Source organism: Narcine bancroftii, chromosome 5 (assembly GCF_036971445.1).
Source record: "Narcine bancroftii isolate sNarBan1 chromosome 5, sNarBan1.hap1, whole genome shotgun sequence".
In the NCBI taxonomy this organism is placed as follows: Eukaryota; Metazoa; Chordata; class Chondrichthyes; order Torpediniformes; family Narcinidae; genus Narcine; species Narcine bancroftii.
This window is the reverse complement of record NC_091473.1, coordinates 40800376-40821639: the sequence shown is the minus strand read 5'-3', so window position 1 is coordinate 40821639 and position 21264 is coordinate 40800376. Positions and strand designations below refer to the sequence as shown.

The 21264-nt window shown below is 39.2% G+C and overlaps 1 protein-coding gene across 1 annotated transcript in view; it reads left to right on the top strand.

The window, feature by feature from the left end:
- Positions 1-21264, top strand: part of stab1 (stabilin 1) — a 240380-nt gene that overhangs the window by 160049 nt on the left and 59067 nt on the right. The window contains exons 35-37 of the mRNA XM_069937203.1: positions 3461-3589; positions 7981-8037; positions 10729-10836. Coding sequence (XP_069793304.1) covers positions 3461-3589; positions 7981-8037; positions 10729-10836 — 294 coding nt within the window. The remainder of the gene's footprint in view (positions 1-3460; positions 3590-7980; positions 8038-10728; positions 10837-21264) is intronic.

The following is a 21264-nucleotide window of genomic DNA, read 5'->3' as shown; positions in this document are numbered from 1 at the left end:
AGGGTTCTGGATTGAGGCGGGATTACATGTGAGCAGATGGGGTGGAACCAGCTATCAACACAACAGACTATCAGGGAATCCCAGTTCACTGCAATGGTAGTGAGCTGTCTTCATGGATCACTGCATTCTATCCAGTGGTGATAGTGATACCAGGTTGGGATTCCAGCATTGGGAGTCAGCCACAGTCAGGAGCAGTGTAATACTAAAATCTGGAGATGTTGCGATTGTCACATAAACTCAAAAGTGCAGGAGGAACTCAGCAGGTCTCGCAGCGTCCCTGGGAGGTAAAGATATTTTACTGAGGCTTTGGGCCTAAGCCTTTCTTCAAGGTATTATAAAGGAGCAAAATAGTTCCATGTCTGGATGGGCTGTGACATGAAGGGAGATGTGGAGGGTGATGCTGCTGTAGTTCATCTAGGTGGAGGATATTCAGGGCATGGGAGATGCTGTTGCCCTGGCTGATTGTTGCACTGCCTCTTGTGGATGCTGTACACTGCATAATGATGTTTTCCAGAATTTTTAAGTGGAGATTGGGATGCTAATTGAATAAGCTGCTTTGTCTTGGATGGTGTTGAGCTTATTTAATGTGAAAACACTTCCATTTTCACTTTTTAAATGGAAGAAGGGTTTAGGGGAGTTGGGGTGTGAGTCATTCACCACTGGATACACAACTTGTCCTGCACTTGGGAGTTGCAGGATACGTATGGTTGGTCCAGTTCTACTCAGCAGTGAATCTTTCCCCTTAGCCTAGTCCAAACCTTTCTCCCTGCAATTCCCAACCAGGGTTTTGATGGTGAATGATAATGGCCTGAAACATCGGTTAAGTATTTTTATTTTTGCTATATAAAGGACACTGTTTGATCTGCTGACTTTCTCCAGCAGGGTGTTTTTACTTCAACCACAGTGTCTGCAGACTTTTGTGTCTTAGGCTTGGCAATGGAAATGGGGCTGATTGACAGGGGATGTCGCCAGATCGCACTGAAGGATGAAAGCCATTGTTTGCATTCCAATCATTGGATTTGTCCCTTTTTCTGTGTTTTAGCATAATCTGGATTTTTAAAAAAAAATAGAGGATGATAGCCTTGCAACTCAAGTGGAATGACAAACTATATATGGTGGTAGTTTTGGAGCCCATGCCTGAGAATCATCCAAATCTTTGACAATGAACTGAGGAGCTACAAGAGGAACTGAAATCATGCAACTATTTTATATTCTGATTGAAAGCCTGCGATGCAGCAGCTCGAAATGATTGATCCTAAGATGCTGCTGTGGAAAATGTCAGGAGCAATGTTCAATGAGACTTTATTGTCATGTATTTAAGTGCAATACACAGAGGCACCAAAATTCTTTCTTGTTACAGTGAAACAGGTACCTAAGATGCACAAAACTGAACCATAAAAATTTAAATTACTACAAATGCATGGCAGAAAAGGTGATAATAAATATCAAAGGAAAAATTAATATTCACAGTTACTGTTAGTGCAGAAAAATTAGAAGCATTTCAGTCATGCTGATAGATCTTTTGGCAGCCCTGGGGAACTTTATGGTTAGGTGTAGAGTACCAAAAGAGGTTTGAGTCCTGACAGCTGTTGGATTAAAAACTGTGCTTGAACTTGGAGGTGCCAGACTTCATTGGTTTGATGCAGTGTGGTTCAGCTGAAGGATATGCTACATTATTAGGATGCTATTTAATGGTGGGTTTGCATTTTGTTTATGCTGTCCATCTGCAGGGCCTTACAGACCTGATGTAGGATCTCATCCTGAAACATTGGCCACCCCTTTGTCTCCAAATGTGCTGGTTCACCCACTGAGTTCCTCCAGCAGCTCATTTCTTTGCTCATATATGCCCAAATTTTAGCAAGTGGGTTTGTTCCAAATCTGTCCCCTTTGGGAATGAACCTCATTTTTCTAATAATGCAGAGAAATCAATGTCAGCCATGTGAACACATCAGAGGAAGGTATAAGTCACTCAGCCTGCTAAAGCCTGCCCCACCAATTAACGTTGGGGTGGCTGATTAGATTGTGATTTCACATTCCTGTCCACCCATACATTTCACTGCTTTGCTTGTCAAATATTTGGATATCTCTGTCATAAAAGTGTTCTCAGATTCTGTTTCCTCTGCCCTTTGTGTAAAAGAGTTCCAAAGACTTGTGATTCTCTGTCAATAAAATAAATCATCTAATCTGCCTTATGTGAGTGGCCTGTTATTGTTAACTGTGACCCCTAATACTGGATTCTGTTGTAAGAGAAAGTCATCTCTGTGGATCCACCCTTGATTTCAGATGTTTCAGTCAAATTCTCTCTCACTCTTCCAAGTAGCAGTGAATATCCATTTAGCCATACAATCTTTCCATTTTGAGGCCCCTTGCCCATTCCAGGTGTCATCCAGTAAACTTTTCCAAGCTACTTCAAAGCATATACATCCTGCCTTAATTAAAGAGACCAACATCGTACCCAGTATTCCAAATAAGACTTCATCAGTGCCCTATATATCAGAAACATTTGTTTTAAATCTCCTGAGCAATAACCCCTTCTGTTAGCTTTCCTAATTACTTGGGGTGCATACGCATTGGACTTTTCCAAATCATACAAAACCATAGAATATTATGACAGAAACAGGCCTCTTCGGCCCTTCAAGTCTGTGCCGAACCATTTTTTTTTGCCAAGTCCCACTGACCTGCACCCAGTCCATAGCCCTCCATACCTCTCTAATCCATCTCGAAGCATTCTTCATCTCTTTGTATGTATTTTTTTACTGCCCAAATGAACAATTTTACCCTTTCCTGCATTAGACTCCATTTACAAGATATTTGCTCACTCACTTAACTACATACCTTCGTAGCCTCATTATTGCTTTCTTAATGTAAATTGTGCCATCTTCTCAACCAGAAATAGTACATTTATGCTGACTATCTATTTCCTATTTGCCCGCCGACCTCTATCCACACTAATACATGCTGCAATATGAGCTTTTATTTTCCACATTAACCTTTGATGTGGCACCTCATATGATATTTTCTAGAAATCTAAGCATGTATATCCCTTGGTTTTCTTTTACCAGTATGACATGATGCTTCTTAAAACAAAAACTTCAAATAACTTGGTCAGACGTGATTTCCCTTTCAGAAAATCATATTGACTTTGCCTGATAACCTTGAATTTTTCTATCTCATTACTGTTATTATCCCAGCTTTTCATTCAAACTGATCTTCTCTTTTAACTGTGCACCATGATATGATTTAGGCTCAGCTCTTCATATCTCTTGTCCATAACATGAAATACTACACTGCAAAAACATCTCTTATTAAATGTCAATCTATTACACAAGGAAAGAGTTAGGTAGCCCAATGTTTTTATAAAAGAGTGTAATCACAATGTTGTTTCAAAATCAATTTTTCACATTTTTTTAAAAAAGCTGTTCTTTCATTGTTACTGACAGAAATATAATATTTTTTGCAGATTTTTGTGAATAATGTACCATTGAATGAATTTTGCAATGAGACAAGAAATGGGATATTACTGGGGACAACTCAAGTCCTCCAGTTGCAGAAGAATAGATGTGACACAAACGATACTGTAACTGTAGAGGTATGTATGAAATGTTACAATACGTGTATGCAGTAATTAGTGATTTGTGCGTCTTGAATTCTGAATTGATGACATTTAATCATTTCTTGTATCACACCAACAAACTGAGAACTAATTCTGCTCCCTTCCACTGATTCTGCCTGATTTGCACTGTATTTTCATAAAAAGGAATCAGATTTCCAGCCTTTGGGTTACAGTTCCCTGGTACCCAGATTTCAAGCAACCGGCAAAAAAAAGAAAACAAATAAATGAGTAAAATAATAGGTAAAAAATATGGAAGTTTAAAATTATAAAGTAAATGTCTCTGAAGTAACACATAAAATTTTGGTGAAGATGGGAACAAATATTCAGCCAGTGAGTGCTTTGCTCGTGCAGCAGTTTGAATAAAGTTGTGTGAAACAGCAATGGCGACACCCAGGATGAAGAGTTAGTTGATGCCGCTCACTGATGGGGTGACTCTCTTAAAGTATCTCCTTATCCCTGATTAGTAAGTCGTCCCAGTCAGAGGCTTTATCTGTAAACATCAGGGGTGAGGGGGCGGGGGGGGGGGGTTAATTATCAGTAATGTTATTGTTCGTCTTTTGGTCGGCTCCATGGAACGACAGTTAAATGTTTTCAAAGAATGTGACTGAAAATAAAGTAAAATGCTTTAATGTTAATATATTCATCCAAGTGAAGTTTGTTCAGTGTAAGTACACTATAGTATTTATGCCTTTTAAACCGTTTATTCTCAATGCAGATGTATTAGTTAGGCTTTGTAAGAGGAAGTCTCAAGTACATTTATCCAGCATCTACCAATCCCCATGGGTATCAGATATGAGGGGTTTTACTGTACTGGTACTTTGAATCTACATAACATCTTAATTCTTGAATCAAGAGTTTGTACTTTAGTTTGTAATACATAAAGCATGCAAGAGTAACAAACAGAATTGGTGGAATTTCTCATCAGGAGGAAGGAGGCCATGTGGCTTCTAGAGCCTATGGCAGACTTTAGAAGAATCTCATTAATCCCATTCCGTCCACTGTCACCAATTTTTTTTTCTCACATGATCATCAACTCCACCCTGATTCCCACCAACAACAGGGTAAGTTACAGTCATCAGACAACTTCCCAGCTGACGTAACTTTGGGATTTGATGCTTGGATTGGCTGGAGGAACTCAGCAGGTTGAGCAGTGTGAGTGGGAGGGAAAGAATGGTCAACGATTCAGGTCAGAACCTTTGGTCAAGGCTTGATGAAGGGCTCTAAAATGAAACATTTTTCTCCCGTGGTGCTTCCTCGACTTGTGGAGTTCCATCAGCAGATCATGTTTTGTTCCAGATTCCAGAATCAGCAGTAATTTTCACACCTGCTGTATACTCAAGTCCAGATGTGACCTATTAACTAAGGCAATATTACCGTATATTTCGGCATATAAGTCAAGTCTTGAAACCCTGAAAAATCTCTCAAAAATGGAGGGTTGACTTATAGCCAGATATACTTTTGACACCGAAAAAAATCACTGGACGCCAATTCGGCGTATAAGTCAACCCTTGAAAACCAATTTGCCTTTACGTCGACCCTTGAAAAACCAATAAAAAAACCCAACTATCAAACAAAAATACATTTCAAATCCTTCAAAATCACTCTCACTATCGTCGTCTGAAGCAAAGATGGCAGCAAGTACATCCATACATAAACAGGGTCCCAGTCTGTATCTGATGAAGCGGTTTCAGCTTCGTCATCAGTGTCCCACAATAAATCATCTTCCGTGCCATCAATTGTGCAAGAGATACCGCACTTTTTAACTGATTTTATCACAATCTCTACTTTAACTTTGTCCCATGCCTTGAGCATGAAGTTACACAGCACATCAAATGATGCAGCATGCATTACCCCACCTTCTGTAAATGACTTTTCTGCACTCGACATCCATGTATTCCATTCCTCACACGCATGGTTTTTGACTGGCTTGTTCAAGTAGAATCGAGAGATTGCAATAGAGACACCAAACCACCCAGGATAACCATCATGCAAGTATTATGTAGTGGTAATCTACTTTTAGTGTTCTCAGTTAAGTGGCTATGAAACACATCCCAGACTAACAAACGCCGTTCTTTGTGTAAACCACCTGGCCACCTGTTCCACACCATTTTCATCCAATCATCCTTTTTCATGAAAGTGTACAAAAATACCCGCTGGGAAATTTATTTTGCGTTTGAAGATTACCATAGGTCTTAACTTCATCCTGTTGGCCATGCACGATAACACCTTGGCCTTTACTTCTGGTTTGCATAGTTTTAGTGCCTTTCCATTCCACTGTTCTATTGCCTATCCTGTAAAAATTCATGGGAGTTTCATCCATGTTTCCAATGTTGCTAATGCAAACTGGAGTTTCTGCCGGTTCCATATAATAAACTGGGTGAAAATGTACAACTTCATGATCAGGATCTTTTGGTAGTTTCTCTGCAATTTTTTATTTTTTGTCATAATGCCAGATTTTTCCTGTTCATGAAATGATTGCACCACCCTACTGCAGCCTTAAAATCATTACTGAGGTCTGGGTGTGACTTGGCCCACTGCAGTGCAAATGTAATTTTATTTCGGGTGACTATGTAGCAATCTCGCCTTTGTTCATGTACCCATTCTGCAACATGATTTTTAAACTCTGGCCAACGAGTGATTCCTCTTCTCATCGAACATTGACTCTTTGGTATTTTTCTTAAAGTCTCTTCTTTCTTCCTCCAATCTCTTACCAACTCCTCACATAGATCAAGTTTTCAAGCAGCAGCCCAGTTGTTGGGTTTTTTTTGGCCATTTCTATCACTTTTACTTTAAAACCCACTTCATACTTTCCTCGATTTCATCGGCTTTTCCATGATAACCATCACCTCCAGCCAACTCCGAGCAGATCAATCATCACGATTTTTGGGGGTCGACTTATTTGTCGACAAATGCCCAACATCTCAGGCATCATAAATTTTGGGGGTAAACTTATATGCCTGATATATAATAAAACCCTTAAAATGAGATTGAAAGAAGGGGGTGGGGTCAACATATCTGCCGATTTTACTTACATCCGAAATATATGCTAGTTGTATTTCCCCTTAAGACTTGAATGCCTTCAAGCAAAGGATGTTGGAGAAATGCCACCGGGAAGCTTCTGTTTTCCCTACATGACTGAAAGCAGCTGGCTAAATCAATCCTTTATTACTCTGCCTCCTGCATCCAATAATACGGTTGAAATTGAGTATTTACAATGTGTGGGGACTTGCAGGTGCAGGTTTCTTATCTAGTTCTTCCATGATGTAACAGTTTGGAGATTGGCCTTTAAGGATTTTGTAGCCCTCAACATCGCGTTCATGATGCTGAGACAGATGGTTTACTCCAGACGTAGATGCACACTTCCAGGCGTTAAATTCCAATAATGCCATTTGCAATGTCATAAATAATTCCCTAATCCATTGCAAATTTATATACAGAATCCTGACTCAAGCAGAGGGATTGTATAAAAGCAAAATACTGGTTGCTGGAAATTTGAACCGAAATCAGGATATTCTGGAAACCGAACTAATCAGGCAACAGTGGTGCATAGTGGATAACTTTATACTGGTCCCTCTCTGCCCCATCTCTCCACCCTTTAGGTCTGTTCCCCCCCATCTGCCCCCATCACAGCCCCCTCTTTCAGCTCTCCTCTCTTCCCACCCTCTCTCTCTCCCCACACCCCCTCCCTCCCAACTCCCCTCTCTCCCAACTCCCCTCCCTCTCTCCCCCCACCCCCTCTCTCCCCACCCCCTCTCTCATCCCCCCTCTCTCGTCCCCACTCACCCCCTCTCTCTCGTCCCACCCTTGCCGCCTCCCTCTCGCCACCTCCCTCTCCTGCCCCCCTCGCCCTCCCTCTCTCACCCCCCTGCACTTCCTCACCACCCTCTCTTCCCCTCTCCCTCTTCCTCCTTCCCTCTTCCTCAACCCCCTCTTCCCCTCCCTGTCTTCCCCCTCCCCCTCTTCCCTTCTCTCTGTTTTCCCCTCATCTCTCCCGTCTCTCTACCATCTACCTATTTTCTCACCCCTTCCCCCTTCCCCTCTTTCATCCCTTTATCTCTCTTTACTCTTCTTCACCTCTATCTCTTCCTCCTCTTTACTTCCCCCTCTCTTTCTTCTTCCCCTTCTCATTCTCTATCCATTCTATTTCCTGTGTGAACTCATAAAATAATTATATAATCTATAGTTCTAAACAGCATCATCAATTATTGCAAATTGCTAAATAGATTGAATACCTTTCATGTTTTTATTTGGGTTATTTTCATTTCAAATCAAGAGAAAAATTTCTTCAAAATTAGCTCTTTTGTATACCACATACAACCACATGACAAAGTGAACAGAATGCAAATCATACTTTTTTTTTATTTAAGGGAATTTGTGACAGCTGTGATCATAGCCCCATCTGTCCTGAAGGAACAACAGCTCTGGTAAGGAGAGATTCTGAAGCCATCTTTAGGTTTATTCTTCTTTCCCAATGTGATCCCTTGAGCCATAACATTTCCCTCTTTGCAGAGTAATCTGAAAGAGATTAATTTCATCTTTCCAAAAGTGATTTATTGAAGAGATGTAAAATTTTGTCAGTGAATGAATTTCTTGGCCAGGAATTTAAATGTAAATGGACTCCAATTTTTCCTCCATTTGGTGAAATATATAATTTCTGAACAGTGAATCATCTAATATATCAGCCAAGATCTGAAAACTTGTGCAGATAAGACCTTTAGAAATGCTTGTCTCAAGTTTGTATGTTTGTTGAGGCCTAATATTGTGCTGATGCGGGTCATATACTGATCCCTTTGACACCATGGAAACTCTGTAGAGTAAAAGGAAAATGTGGAAAAAAATTCACATGAAAGGTATGTAAAATTGAGTGCTTTATTCAGTGTCATTTATTCTGGGCTTTTCAATACCCCGTAGGTATTTTAATGATGGAAGCATATGCCAAGTTCCATTCTCTGATTACAGTCAACTGTTCAAATGTATTTTCTCCCAAACCTTTAAATGACCCTGACTCCATAATGAGGTTAGAATTTTATAAATTTCCAAAATGTCACCCCTCATTCTTTGAAGCTCTAGAGAACCTAACCCGCTCAAGCTTGTATGAAAGTCTCACCAAACTCGGAACCCGTTCTTGCTGTGCCTCCTCCACAGAAGGAATAACAACCATTGGGTAAGGAGACCACCTGAATACATAACTCCCTGGAGGTGACAGGCCTGAGGAGTGCAGTTGGAGTTCTTGCATTGAAGCTGGAACCCAATAAGCTTTACCATTGAATAAATATGGGACCTCAATAGCTTACCCACCATTTTGATAGATAGAGAAATAATCCTTCCTATTATCTACCCTGTAAAATACTTTAAGAATTTTATACATTTCAGTGAGGGCATTTTCATTCTTTTGTGGTCTTGAGACTAGCAACCTAGTCTACTCTGTCCTATGCTGTACCCATCATATAACCACTTACAGCACAGAACAGGCCAGTTCGGCCCTACTAGTCCATGCCGTAACAAATCTCCACCCTCCTAGTCCCACTGACCAGCACCCGGTCCATACCCATCCAGTCCTCTCCTCTCCATGTAACTATCCAGTCTTTCCTTAAATGTAACCAACGATCCCGCCTCAACCACGTCTGCTGGAAGCTCATTCCACATCCCTACCACCCTTTGAGTAAAGAAATTTCCCCTCATGTTCCCCTTATAATTTTCCCCCTTCAATCTTAAACCATGCCAGGAACCAGCCTGGTGAACCTTTACTACATTCCCTCCATAGCAGGTATAACCATGTAAAGGTAAGGAGACCAAAATTGTACCAAGTATGTTCACATCAGGGTCTCCCAAGAAATGCTTTCCTCCAATGGTAAAGAAGAGATACCAGTGTAATTCTCAATCTTAGAGGGGTGGCACAATTAGGGCAATGCTGTTGCAGCACAAGGGTTCGAATCCTGCACTGTCTGTAAGGAGTTTGTACGTTCTCCTCATGCTTGTGTGAGTTTATTTCAGTACTCCAGCTTCCTCCCACCATTCAAAACATACCAGGGGTGTAATTGGGTGGCATGGGCTCATGGGCCAAAAGGGCATGAAATTGTGCTGTATGTCTAAATTAAGTTTAATTTTTAACCATAGAGTCAGAGTTATCTATCTGAACTTGTCCCATGTATCTGTGTTTGGCTTTCATCCCTCTAAATGTTTTCTTACCCAAATACCCATCTAACCATCTTTCAAACATCTTCCAGAACTCGTTATGCCATTGATTAAGCTGATCCAGTACAATTACAACACCTCCATTTACTGAATACCATGTACTGCAGGTTATACATTTAAAGTGAGAGGAGAAATATTTAAAAAGGGATCAAATAGGCAACTTATTTCCACACAGAGCATGGAAGGTATGTGGAATGAGCTGCCAGAGGCAGGCACCATTACAGTGTGGAAATAGGTTGGCCATTTGATCCCTTTTTAAATATTGCCCCGCTCACTTTAAATGTATGGCCTGCAGTAAATAGTATCCAGTAAATGGAGGTGTTGTAATTGTAATTGAATCAGTTTAATCAATGGCATAACCAGTACTGGACTGAAGATCATCAACATTATCGCCAAGGTCTTGTCAGGGTCTCTATTGTTTGTTCACCAGATTCAGAACAAAAGAGCCATTTCTCGACGTCACATGTATCGAATCAGTCCAGCAGCTGGAGCAGCGGAGACCCTCTGAAAGAGGGTGAATATGAGCATAACATTTTTTGTTAATGTGACTACCTAAATTTTATAAATTTCTGTCATTCGTCTTGTTATAAATTGCAGAGCATTTAATATGGTGATTGTTTTAATGAATTGCTGTTCAATATGAATAAAGTATATCACGTGAGTGACATGATTAGTGAAGTAGATAGCCCAATGTTATTACAGTGCCAGTGACTGGGGTTCGAAGCTAGCACTGTCTGTAAGGAATTTGTATGCTCTCCCCGTGTCTGCGCAGATTTTCCCAAGGCGCTCCGGTTTCATATTGGCAGTGAGGACATCAGACCACGGGCTCATAGGTCAGATGGGCCTGTTACTGTGCTGTATTTCTAAATTAAAATAAAGCATTTAAATATTGAAATGTTATATACTTTTTTTGTGCTTAGGAATTTCCTGGTCAAGTCAGAACACCAAACTGCATTTATAAACAATTTAGAAAAGGCCGAAATAGGAAACTTTCTGGCTGCAGACCCAGCTGTTTGCAAGTAACAATTGTAAGTTTACTTTTGACACATGACTATTTCTTGTTATGCATCTTAGTCTTTTTTTCATTCTCTTAAGGCACAGGTTGATCCAACTAGTAATTTTGTTTCTTAGTCTGGATTGTTAGAGGCAATTTGCTATTGTTCTGCCTTTTAGCCATTATAGATGAGTCCTACACTGTTTTCCAAATATAATTGCATCATTACATATTGTGAACATATGGTGTAGCATGCTTGGAAGGCACTATTTGAATACCCTGGGATTTGTACCTTCATGTATATTTGTACCTTCATAGGGAACACCAGTGAAGTCATACAGCCAAGAGTCTGCATTAACCATCAATAATCCATTTTCACTAATCCTGCATTAACCCCATTTCAGGATGATTTACTCAGTAAAAAGGATACTGTTCATCAATCTCTCAGCCTTCAGGAAGAAGCTTTTTCCCAGCCTGGCAGTCCTGATTTTGAAGCTCCTGTATCTACTGTTCTTATTTAATGTTCACAGGTAACAGGCATGACAACAGAAGAACTGCAGATCCTATGTGTAACGATAGAGATCGTGGTTGCAATGCAACTAGTAATGCTTTACTGTTTGATTAGACTTGGCTGCCAGCAGGGGGCTGACACACAGTATGTCACCTGTAATGGAGGCTTGCAGCCTCATGACCTGCCTCATGGTGCTGTTTACAACAACTTTAAAGTAAAGAACCTTTTCCTTCATCCATATCTGAAGAACTCACATATATGAATACAAGATGAAACATGGTGTCAGAAGTGGGATGAAGGAAATTAAAAGGAAATACTTTAAAAGGTAAAATCTAAAGTTAGCAACTGATCAGTGAAGAGAAGCTAACACAGTGAAAAATGCAAGGATTATATCCACCAGTGAAACTTCAGCTGACAGGTAATGTGGCTGAAAATTGGAACAGATTAATATAGAATTTTGGATTGTATTTAGTGGCAGTCAGAGCTGATAAGAAAAGTGATAAAGTGGAAGTGTCAGTTTTCTTACATGTCATAGGTGATGAAGCCTTGCTGCTGAAGGAGACAAAATTAAACTGAGAAAAAATAATGGAACCGTTTGAGGTATACTGCATACCTAAACATAATGTGATGTTTGAGAGGCACAGATTTTTCACGTGTACAGAAAATGAAAGAAAGTATTGATTAGTATGTGACTGAATTGAGAAGCAAAATGTGTGAATTTGGTGGACTGACTGACTTGCTGATAAAAGACAGACGTGTGTGGTATTCCAGACAATAGTCTAAGGGAACGACTGCTAAGAGAGCAAAATCTAGACTTGGGTAAAGCCATAGCACTCTGTGGGACTACAGAAACTGTAAAAACGCAGACAAAAGAGCTTTTCAGTGAAACTAGCTGCACCGTGGATGCAGTGAACAAGAACAGACATAAACAGTTTAACAAAAAGTGCTCCAAAGTGGAAAGAGAGGTGTGGCCAGCGAACAAAAATGAAAGGGACAATCAAAAGCCATGTTGTCGATGCAGTGCACAACACCTACCAAAAAAAGTGCCCAGCATATGGTAAAACATAAGCAACCGTTATGCCCATTGCTGTAGGAACCAAGTGAAACAAAGTAAAGTTCATGAAGTAGATGAAAGGGAGATAGAGGAATTCTACGTAGACGTTGTGACTGAAAACAAGAAAGAAAACAGAGATGAGATATTGAAATTAAAAGTGAATAACACATATATTTCAGATAAATTGGATACTGGAGCACAAATTAATGTAATGTCAGAAACTGATTTTAAGAAGATTAGACCCAGACCAAAGATGTATGGAACAAAAATGAAGGTGACAGAATAGTCATATACCGATATACCAGTGCAAGGAGAATGCATGGTCAAAGAGAAACACAAGGACAAAGAGCACATGCTAGCATTCATCGTGGTACCAAAGGATGTACAGGCCATACTAGGTTTAACAGCCTGTGAGAAACTGAACCTGGTAAAAAGAGTCCTTGTTGTGGAAAGTGAAGGAGAGACAGTCTATGATGAACTCATGAAGGAGTACAATGGCCTATTTCAGGAACTAGGCTGCCTTCCAGGAGAACACACGATCAGAGTGGATAAACATGTGCCACCGATAATACATCCATGGATAAAAGTTCCATTTGTGCTTCAAAAGCAATTAAAAGCAGAATTGGACAGGATGGAAAGCCTGAATGTGATTCAGAAGATAGATGAGCCAATGGAGTGTGTGAGTTTACTTGTTGTTGTGGACAAAAAGAATGGAAAGCTTAGAATTTGCATGAATCCAAGAGATCTAAAGAGAGCAATGAAGAAAGGACACTTTAAGCTTCTGACGCATGAAAAAATCATGTCAGTTTGCAAATACAAAGTTTTTCAGCAAGTTAGATGCATCATCAGGATTTTGGCAGTTAAAATAGGATGAAGCAAGTTCAAGACAATGCACATTCAATAGTCCATTTGGCAGATACAGATTCCTAAGGTGACCATTCGGAATTGCCTCAGCTCCTGAAGTGTATCACAAAACTATCCATATGGTCTTTGAGCACCTGAACGGAGTTGATACCTCAATGGATGACATCAGAGTATGAGGAACCATGAGAATGGAGCTTGAGAGACTAAGGAAAGTGCTGGAAACAACAAGGAAAGCAAACTTGAAGCTGAATAGAGAGAAATGCCAGCTTGGGGTGACAGAACTAACAATTGTAGGAGATATTATTGGCAGTGAGGACATCAGACCAGATCCCAGAAAGGTGTCCGCCATTGGCTACAATGCAAAAATGACATGCAGAGTTTTAATGGAATGGTCAACTATATGGGTAAATTCATATCCAACCTCTCAGAAAAGACGGCTCCATTGAGAGACTAACAGAAAAGAACATTGAATGGGAGTGGGATCATGACCATGAAAAGTCATGGAGGGAACTAAAGAAACTGCTCACAGAGGAACCAGTTCTGAGGTTTTACGACACAGCGAGACCCATCAAGATATCATCAGACGCATCACATACTGGGCTCAGTGCAGTTCTTCTGCAAAAATATGATGACTGGCAACCCATTGTGCATGCATCACGCTCAATGATAGACACAGAGACGTGATATGCTCAAATTGAAAAGGAGCTGCTCAGCATCACATATGCCTGTGAAAGATTTCATCAGTTTGTGTCAGGACAAGCAATCAGTGTAGAGACTGACCGTAAGCCCTTGATTGCATTGTTTCAAAAGCCATTAAATGAATGTCAACTTAGAATACAAAGAATGATGATTGGGCTGTCATGCTATACATCGAATGTGACGTACACTCCAGGTAAGCTAATGTATATAGCAAACACGCTATCTAGAGCTGTTGACCCGAGAGAGCCCACAAACACCAAAATGGATGAAGACATGAATGCCTTCATGGACATGATCACAAGTGCATTGCCCATATCAGATACAAAAATGGAACTCATAGAGTCAGAGACAAACAAAGACGAAACACTGAGACAATTGAGAAAAAACATCTTAGATGGATGGCCCAACATGAAGCAGGACTGCTCACCTGACGTTTCGGAGTACTGGAACTGCAGGGCGGAACTATCAGTGGTTGAAGACATCATCTTCAAAGGAAACAAAATCCTTATCCCAAAGAGTCTGAGAAAAGAGATGCTAAAATGGATCCATGGAGGACATCTTGGAATCAAAAGGTTTAAGGAAAGAGCACAAGATGCGATGTATTGGCCAAGAATCAACAATGATATAACAAATAAAGTGTCAAACTGTACAATATGGCAGGAGTATCAAGCAAGCAATCCTGTAGAACCACTAAAGCCACACCCAGCACCACACAGACCTTACCAGAAGGCAGGCACTGACCTATTCAAATGTCGAGGGAAGGACTATCTGGTGGTCACAAACTATTACTCCTTGAATCCAGAGGTATGTAGACTGAACACCTACACTGCAGATGCTGTAATAACAGGTATGAAAGCTATATTCTCTAGACCTGGTGTGGCAAGCAAGGTCTTCACAGACAATGGACCCCAGTTTTGCCATTTAAAGTTCTGACAGTTTGACAAAGAGTGGGACTTTTTACACACTATGTCAAGTCCTCATTTTCCACAGTCTAATTGACTAGTGGAAAAATCGGTATAGACAGTAAAAAGACTGATGAACAAGGCAAAAGACAGCGGAACAGACTTCTACCAGAGTGGGCTAGTATACCACACAACGCCGCTCGAGCATGGTATGTCACCAGCACAACTCCTTTTGGGACATAGGCTAAGATCAAATATACCCATTCAGGAGAACCTCCTAAAAACAAAAGAGGGGGAGAAAGTTCAAAGAACAACAGAAAGAAAAGCAAAAGTATTACTTTGATAGAGGAACAAAAAACCTACTGGTGACCAAGTGAGGTTAAAAGACAAAACAAACTTATGGACTCAGAATGGAACTGTCCTTAGTGAAGTCTAACCAAGATCATTCACCATTCAGACAGATGAAGGAGGTGTTCTGTGAAGAAATTGTTGAGTCCTTCACATGGTACCAGCCACAGTAGATGGAAATACAGATACTATTGAACAACCTGCATGCACATCTGAGAAGACATCATCTGAGGCAACAACTCCGATTCAAGGACAACCAATCAGGAGGTCATCAAGACATGTGAATCATCCTAAGAGACTCAATGAGCAAATTTCAAGACTACTGTTATAGAATGAAGTAGTGTTTTCTTATTCACTCTTCAAGTTTTGGTGTCTGCAAATTTGAACACTCAAAACAAGTTTTAAAAATGTTAAGAATGTTGATAATAATTAAAATGCAAGTTCCTGGTGTTAAAGTTAAAATTGCAGAGTTATACAAAGAAAACATGTTAGTTCAAAGTAAGCTACTTTTGTTTTAAGAAAGGGAGATGTAATGATAGTGATCATGGTTGCAAAGCAACTAGCAATGCCTTACTGTTTGATTAGACTTGGCTGCCAGCAGGGGGCTGACACTCAGTATGTTATCTGTAATGGAGGCTTGCAGCCTCATGGCCTGCCTGATGGTGCTGTTTACATCACCTTTAAAGTAAATATCCTTTTCCTTCATCCATGTGTTGTCTTAAGAACTCACACATATGAATACAAGAAGAAACATCGTGTTCTTGTGCAAACTGAGAATGTGGAAGAACTCTGGGTCAGGCAGCATCCATAGAGAGAAAAGGGCAGTCAATGTTTTGGGTTGGGATTGGGAATTTAAGGCCAATTAAAAGACCCCTGTGATGTTTTGATGTTGGATCTGTACCAAATGTCCAAACAGAAATCTAAAATCATCATAAACTGTTAAGGAAAATACAGCTGATCCATCACACTTGACAGATATACCCTTCACAGTGGTTCAGCCGGTAGGATTACTGTTGCTTAGTGCCAGAGATCCGGGTTCAATTCTGTCCTCTGACAGGTGCTGTCTTTGGGGAGTTTGCATGTTCTCTTTGTGTCTGCATGGATTTCTTCTAAGATTTTTCAGTTTCCTCCCCCTTCTCAAAGGAGTCCAGGTTAGTTGGCCACTGTGTGTGTAAGTGGGATGATCTGGAGCATCAAAATCAGAACTGCCAGGCTGGGAAATAGCTTCTTCCTACAGGCTGTGAGATTGATGAACAGTATCCTGTAACCAAGTAAATTGTTCCAAAATATTTATATAATTTTATTTTAAATTGTTTCTTTATGTATATTTGTGATTATTAAGCGCTGTATATTGTGCAGGTGTGGTCTGGAGAAATGCTGTTTTGTCTGGTTGAATATGTACAGTCAGATGCTAAGAAACAAATTGAACTTGAGCTAATGACAACATGAGGGGAAGAAGAAAATGGTGTTAATGTAGGATTAATGAAAATTTATTATTGATGGTTAATGCAGACTCTGGGCTGTATCTCCCTATGACTTCACTGGGGTGTCTGGTGGATGCAGTGTGCCCTATGAAGGTACTAACCTCAGGGTATTCAAATAGTGCCTTCTAAGCCACAGCCTCAATCACCTCAAAGGACAATGAAAATCTCAACTCTTCCGGTTTTCTACACCATGCCGATACAGAAATATACCATTCACACTTTTGTCGCTGGGTATGAATGCTAACACCACTGTGGGAGTACTTTCAAAAGAAAGGCTGCAATAATGCAGCAGCTGAAGAAGTCAGCTCATGGCTGCCTTCTGAGGGGCACTTAGGGATGAGCAATAAAATGCTGGCCTTGCCTGCAACAATAAATGTTAAAAAGAATGAAGCCAATTGCCATACTGTTATAGTGCTATGTAGCTCCATGACCGGACATGCTTATTTCTGGCTCAACATCAGTTATGCAAACTGCTCAAAGTGTACAGTCTGTTCACACTGGGACACTTTGGGACATTTAGAATTCCATTTCTATTATTTTAAACATTAATACTAAAACAAAGATATCCTCTGATTTTTGGCATTGTGCTGTACTGAAAATAGTTCAGGTTATTTATGCAGTCAGAGTTTTCAGAATATTCCATGCTCATTATTTAAATGAATTATCAAAGTATTATCTCTCAAAAGTGAGCCCCCTCATTATTTTATCCTTTGTTGTATGATGGTTTAGAAAGTGGTGATAGAGAGAATCGTACAACATAGAGAGGAACCCTTCTGCCCACTACAACCATGCCTACTTTCGCTCATCTACAATAATCACATTTGCCTGCATAAGGAGCATATCCTTCTCTGCCACTATTTAACATTCACATAAAACTTACATCCTCTTGATTCTGATATTCTGTTACCCCAAGCATGGGTAAAAGGTTTTGACTTTCTTCCCTATCGATGGCTCCCATAATTTTATATACTTTTATATACCCTTCAATCTACTCTGCTTTAGGGAAATCAAGCCCAGCCTATCCAACCTCTTCCCATGACTGAAGCCCTCCAAACCATCGTCACATCCTGATGAATCTTCTCTATATTGTCTCCAGCACAAACATCTCCCCCTCCTGTGGAAGTCTATTTGTCACTTTGCCACAGCTTTCACTTTTCTAGGTCAAGAGTTAAAGTGGGCGTCAGATCCTGACATATACCTTCGTACATTGTTCCATTTAAGAGACCTTTGATGTAAGTCTAGCAACAATTATTTTCAACTCAAGGGCAATTGTGCTCAAGTATGTGGCAGACACACTGGCCTGCTGTCCCAATCCTTTTATACACAATCCTTTTAGCTATGAAAGAAAGGGAGAAAAAAGGAAATACGATACAGGAGGTAGAAATTAGAAGAGCATTTAAAGGATACATGTCCTATGTGTAAGGAAGTAGGAGCCACTCGTCACTTGCTTGACGGACACCTGTAAAAAAAATGAAGGGAGAAAGTTTAGGAGAGACATCAGGGTAATTTTTTTTTTACACAGAGTGTTGTGAGTGCCTGGAATGCCTTGCCAGGAGTGGTGATGGAGGCTGAAACATTGGGGGAGGTGGGGGGGGGGGTGTTTTAAGAGACTATTAGACAGGCACATAGGTGAAAGAAAAGTAGAGGATTTTGAGGTAGTTTTTTTTTTGGTTGGAATATATTGAGGGCTGAAAGGCCTGTTCTGTGCTGTAGGATTCTATGTTCTGTTTTGGCCTGGAAACAGAACATTTGTCATTTGTATGTCATTGGCTCACAGATGGAAGTTTTCTCCACTTTTCGGATTAGAAATGAAAAAAAGTACTCTGGAAAATATATTTTAAAAATTGCAAGAATAGCCTGAACGCAAAGGAATGTATGTTGCATCGCATTCCATTTGGCTTCAGTTGGTTTGCTTCATGCATCCTAGTGAAGATAATATTTTCTAGGCAAGCATCATTGACATTATAAAATGAGATCTAATCACAGCATTCACATAATGCAAGCCTTTTCTATTCCTCCCCTATGCTTCGGAATCAGTCTCTTGTGATAGGGAAAGGTTTGTTTCCACTCAAGAGCAATGATTTTTTTAATTTTTAATTTTTCACAAAGTGAACCATATCAACCAAAATATGTACAAGCATTAAATATACACAGTGGCATTTTCTCCCTTTTTTCCCCCTCTCCCTCCCTCCCCTCTTTCCACCCCCCTCCAAAACCCATAAATATTCAACATATACAATACAATAAAACTCTAAAACAATATCCACACAAAGGAAAATAAACATGAAAAATGCATAATCTATTTGTTACACACTGAATCAAGTCATTTTATCTTCTTATCAATTTAGATGATGGAGGTCCGAGGCAAGCTCTCTCTGTTATGTTCCATGTATGGTTCTCAAATTTGTTCAAACAATGTGACTTTATTTTTTTAATTTTATGTTTTTTTTTCATGTACCATTGCTATACTCTCAGGCTCTCTTCCATTTTCCAAGTTGATATTATACATTTTTTTGCTACAGCTAAGGCTATCATAATGAATCTTTATTGCGCTTTATCCAATTTGAGACCTAATTCTTTACTTCTTATGTTACTTAAAAGAAAGATCTCTAGATTTTTTGCTATGTTATTTTTTGTGATTTTATTTAATATCTGATTTAGTTCTTCCCAAAACGTACTCACTTTCGTACATGCCCAAATTGCATGTATTGTTGTTCCTATTTCCTTCTTACAACAAAAACATCTATCTGATAATGTTGGATCCCATTCTTTTAATTTTTGAGGAGTGATATGTACCCTGTGTAACCAATTATACTGGATCATGCGTAACCTCGTGTTTACTGTATTCTTCATAGTTCCAGAACATAACTTTTCCCATGCTTCATTTTTTATCTTTATGTTTAAATCCTTTTCCCACTTTTAGGTTTATAGTTTATTTCATAATTTTCCTTATCTTGCAGCTTAATATACATGTTCATTATAAATCTTTTAATTATCATTGTGTCTGTAATCACATATTCAAATCTGCTTCCTTCTGGTAATCTCAATCTGTTTCCCAATTTATCCTTTAAATAAGATTTCAGTTGATGATATGCAAACATTGTTCCATGAGTTATTCCATATTTGTACTTCAACTGTTCAAATATTAATAAATTATTTCCCAAAAAAACAATTTTCTATTCTTTTGATTCCTTTTCTCTTCCATTCTCTAAAAGAAAGGTTATCTATTGTAAAAGGGATTAGTGGATTTTGTGTCAATAATAATTTTGGTATTTGGTATTTCGTTTTTTTCCTTTCTAAGTGGATCTTCTATATATTAAGTAAATGATGCAATACTGGTGAACTTTTATATTGCACCAATTTTTCATCCCACTTATAAAGTATATGTTCCGGTACCTTCTCCCCTATTTTATCTAGTTCTATCTTAGTCTAGTCTGGTTTTTCCCTTGCCTGGTAAAAATCTGATAAATACCTTAATTGTGCAGCTCTATAATAATTTCTAAAGTTTGGTAACTGCAAACCACCTTTATTATACCTCTCTGTTAATTGATCCAATGCTACCCTCGGTTTCCTCCCGTCCCACAAGAATTTCCTTATTATTCTCTTTAGTTCCTTTAAGAATTTCTCTGTTAAGGGAATTGGTAATGTTTGAAATAAGTATTGTATCCTTGGGAACACATTCATTTTAATGCAGTTTACCCTCCCTATCAACATTAGCAGTAATTCTTTCCAATGTTCTAAGTCTTCCTGCAATTTCTTTATTAGTGGCTGATAATTTAGTTTGTACAAGTGACTTAAGTTATTATCTAACCTGATCCCTTGGTTTCGGATTGCTTGTGCGTGCCATTTAAATGGTGATTCTTTTTTAAATTCTGTATAATCCGCATTACTCATTGGCATCACTTCACTGTTATTTGCATTGATCTTGTACCCCAATATTTCTCCAAATTCCTTCAATTTCTTGTGTAATTCTTTTATTGATATCTCTGGTTCTGTTAGGTATACTATGATGTCATCTGCAAATAAGATGATTTTATACTCCTTCTCCTTTATTTTTATCCCTTTTATTTTATTTTCTATTCTTATCAGTTCTGCCAAAGTTTCTATTGCTAAGGCAAACAATGAGGGGGATAATGGACATACCTGTCTAGTTGACCTACTTAATTTAAATTGGTTCAATATATATCCATTTACTGCTACCTTTTCCAATAGTCCATTTTACAATGCTTTAATCCAATTAATATATTTTTCTTGTAGATTGAACTTCTGTAATATTTTAAATAAGTAGTTCCACTCTACTCTGTCAAAGGCTTTTTTCTGCATCTAAAGCAACAGCCACTGTTGGCTTCTTATTTCCTTGAATTGCATGAATTAGATTAATAAGTTTACAGACATTATCCACTGTTCGTATTTTCTTAAGAAATCCAGTTTGATCTTGTTTTACTATTTTTGGTACGCAATCGGCCAATCTGTTTGCTAATAATTTCGCTATTATAATCTGAGTTAAGTAGAGATATTGGTCTATATGATGCTGGTGTTAATGGATCCTTCCCTGTATTTGGTATTACTGTAATTATTGCTGTCTTACATGAATCTGGCA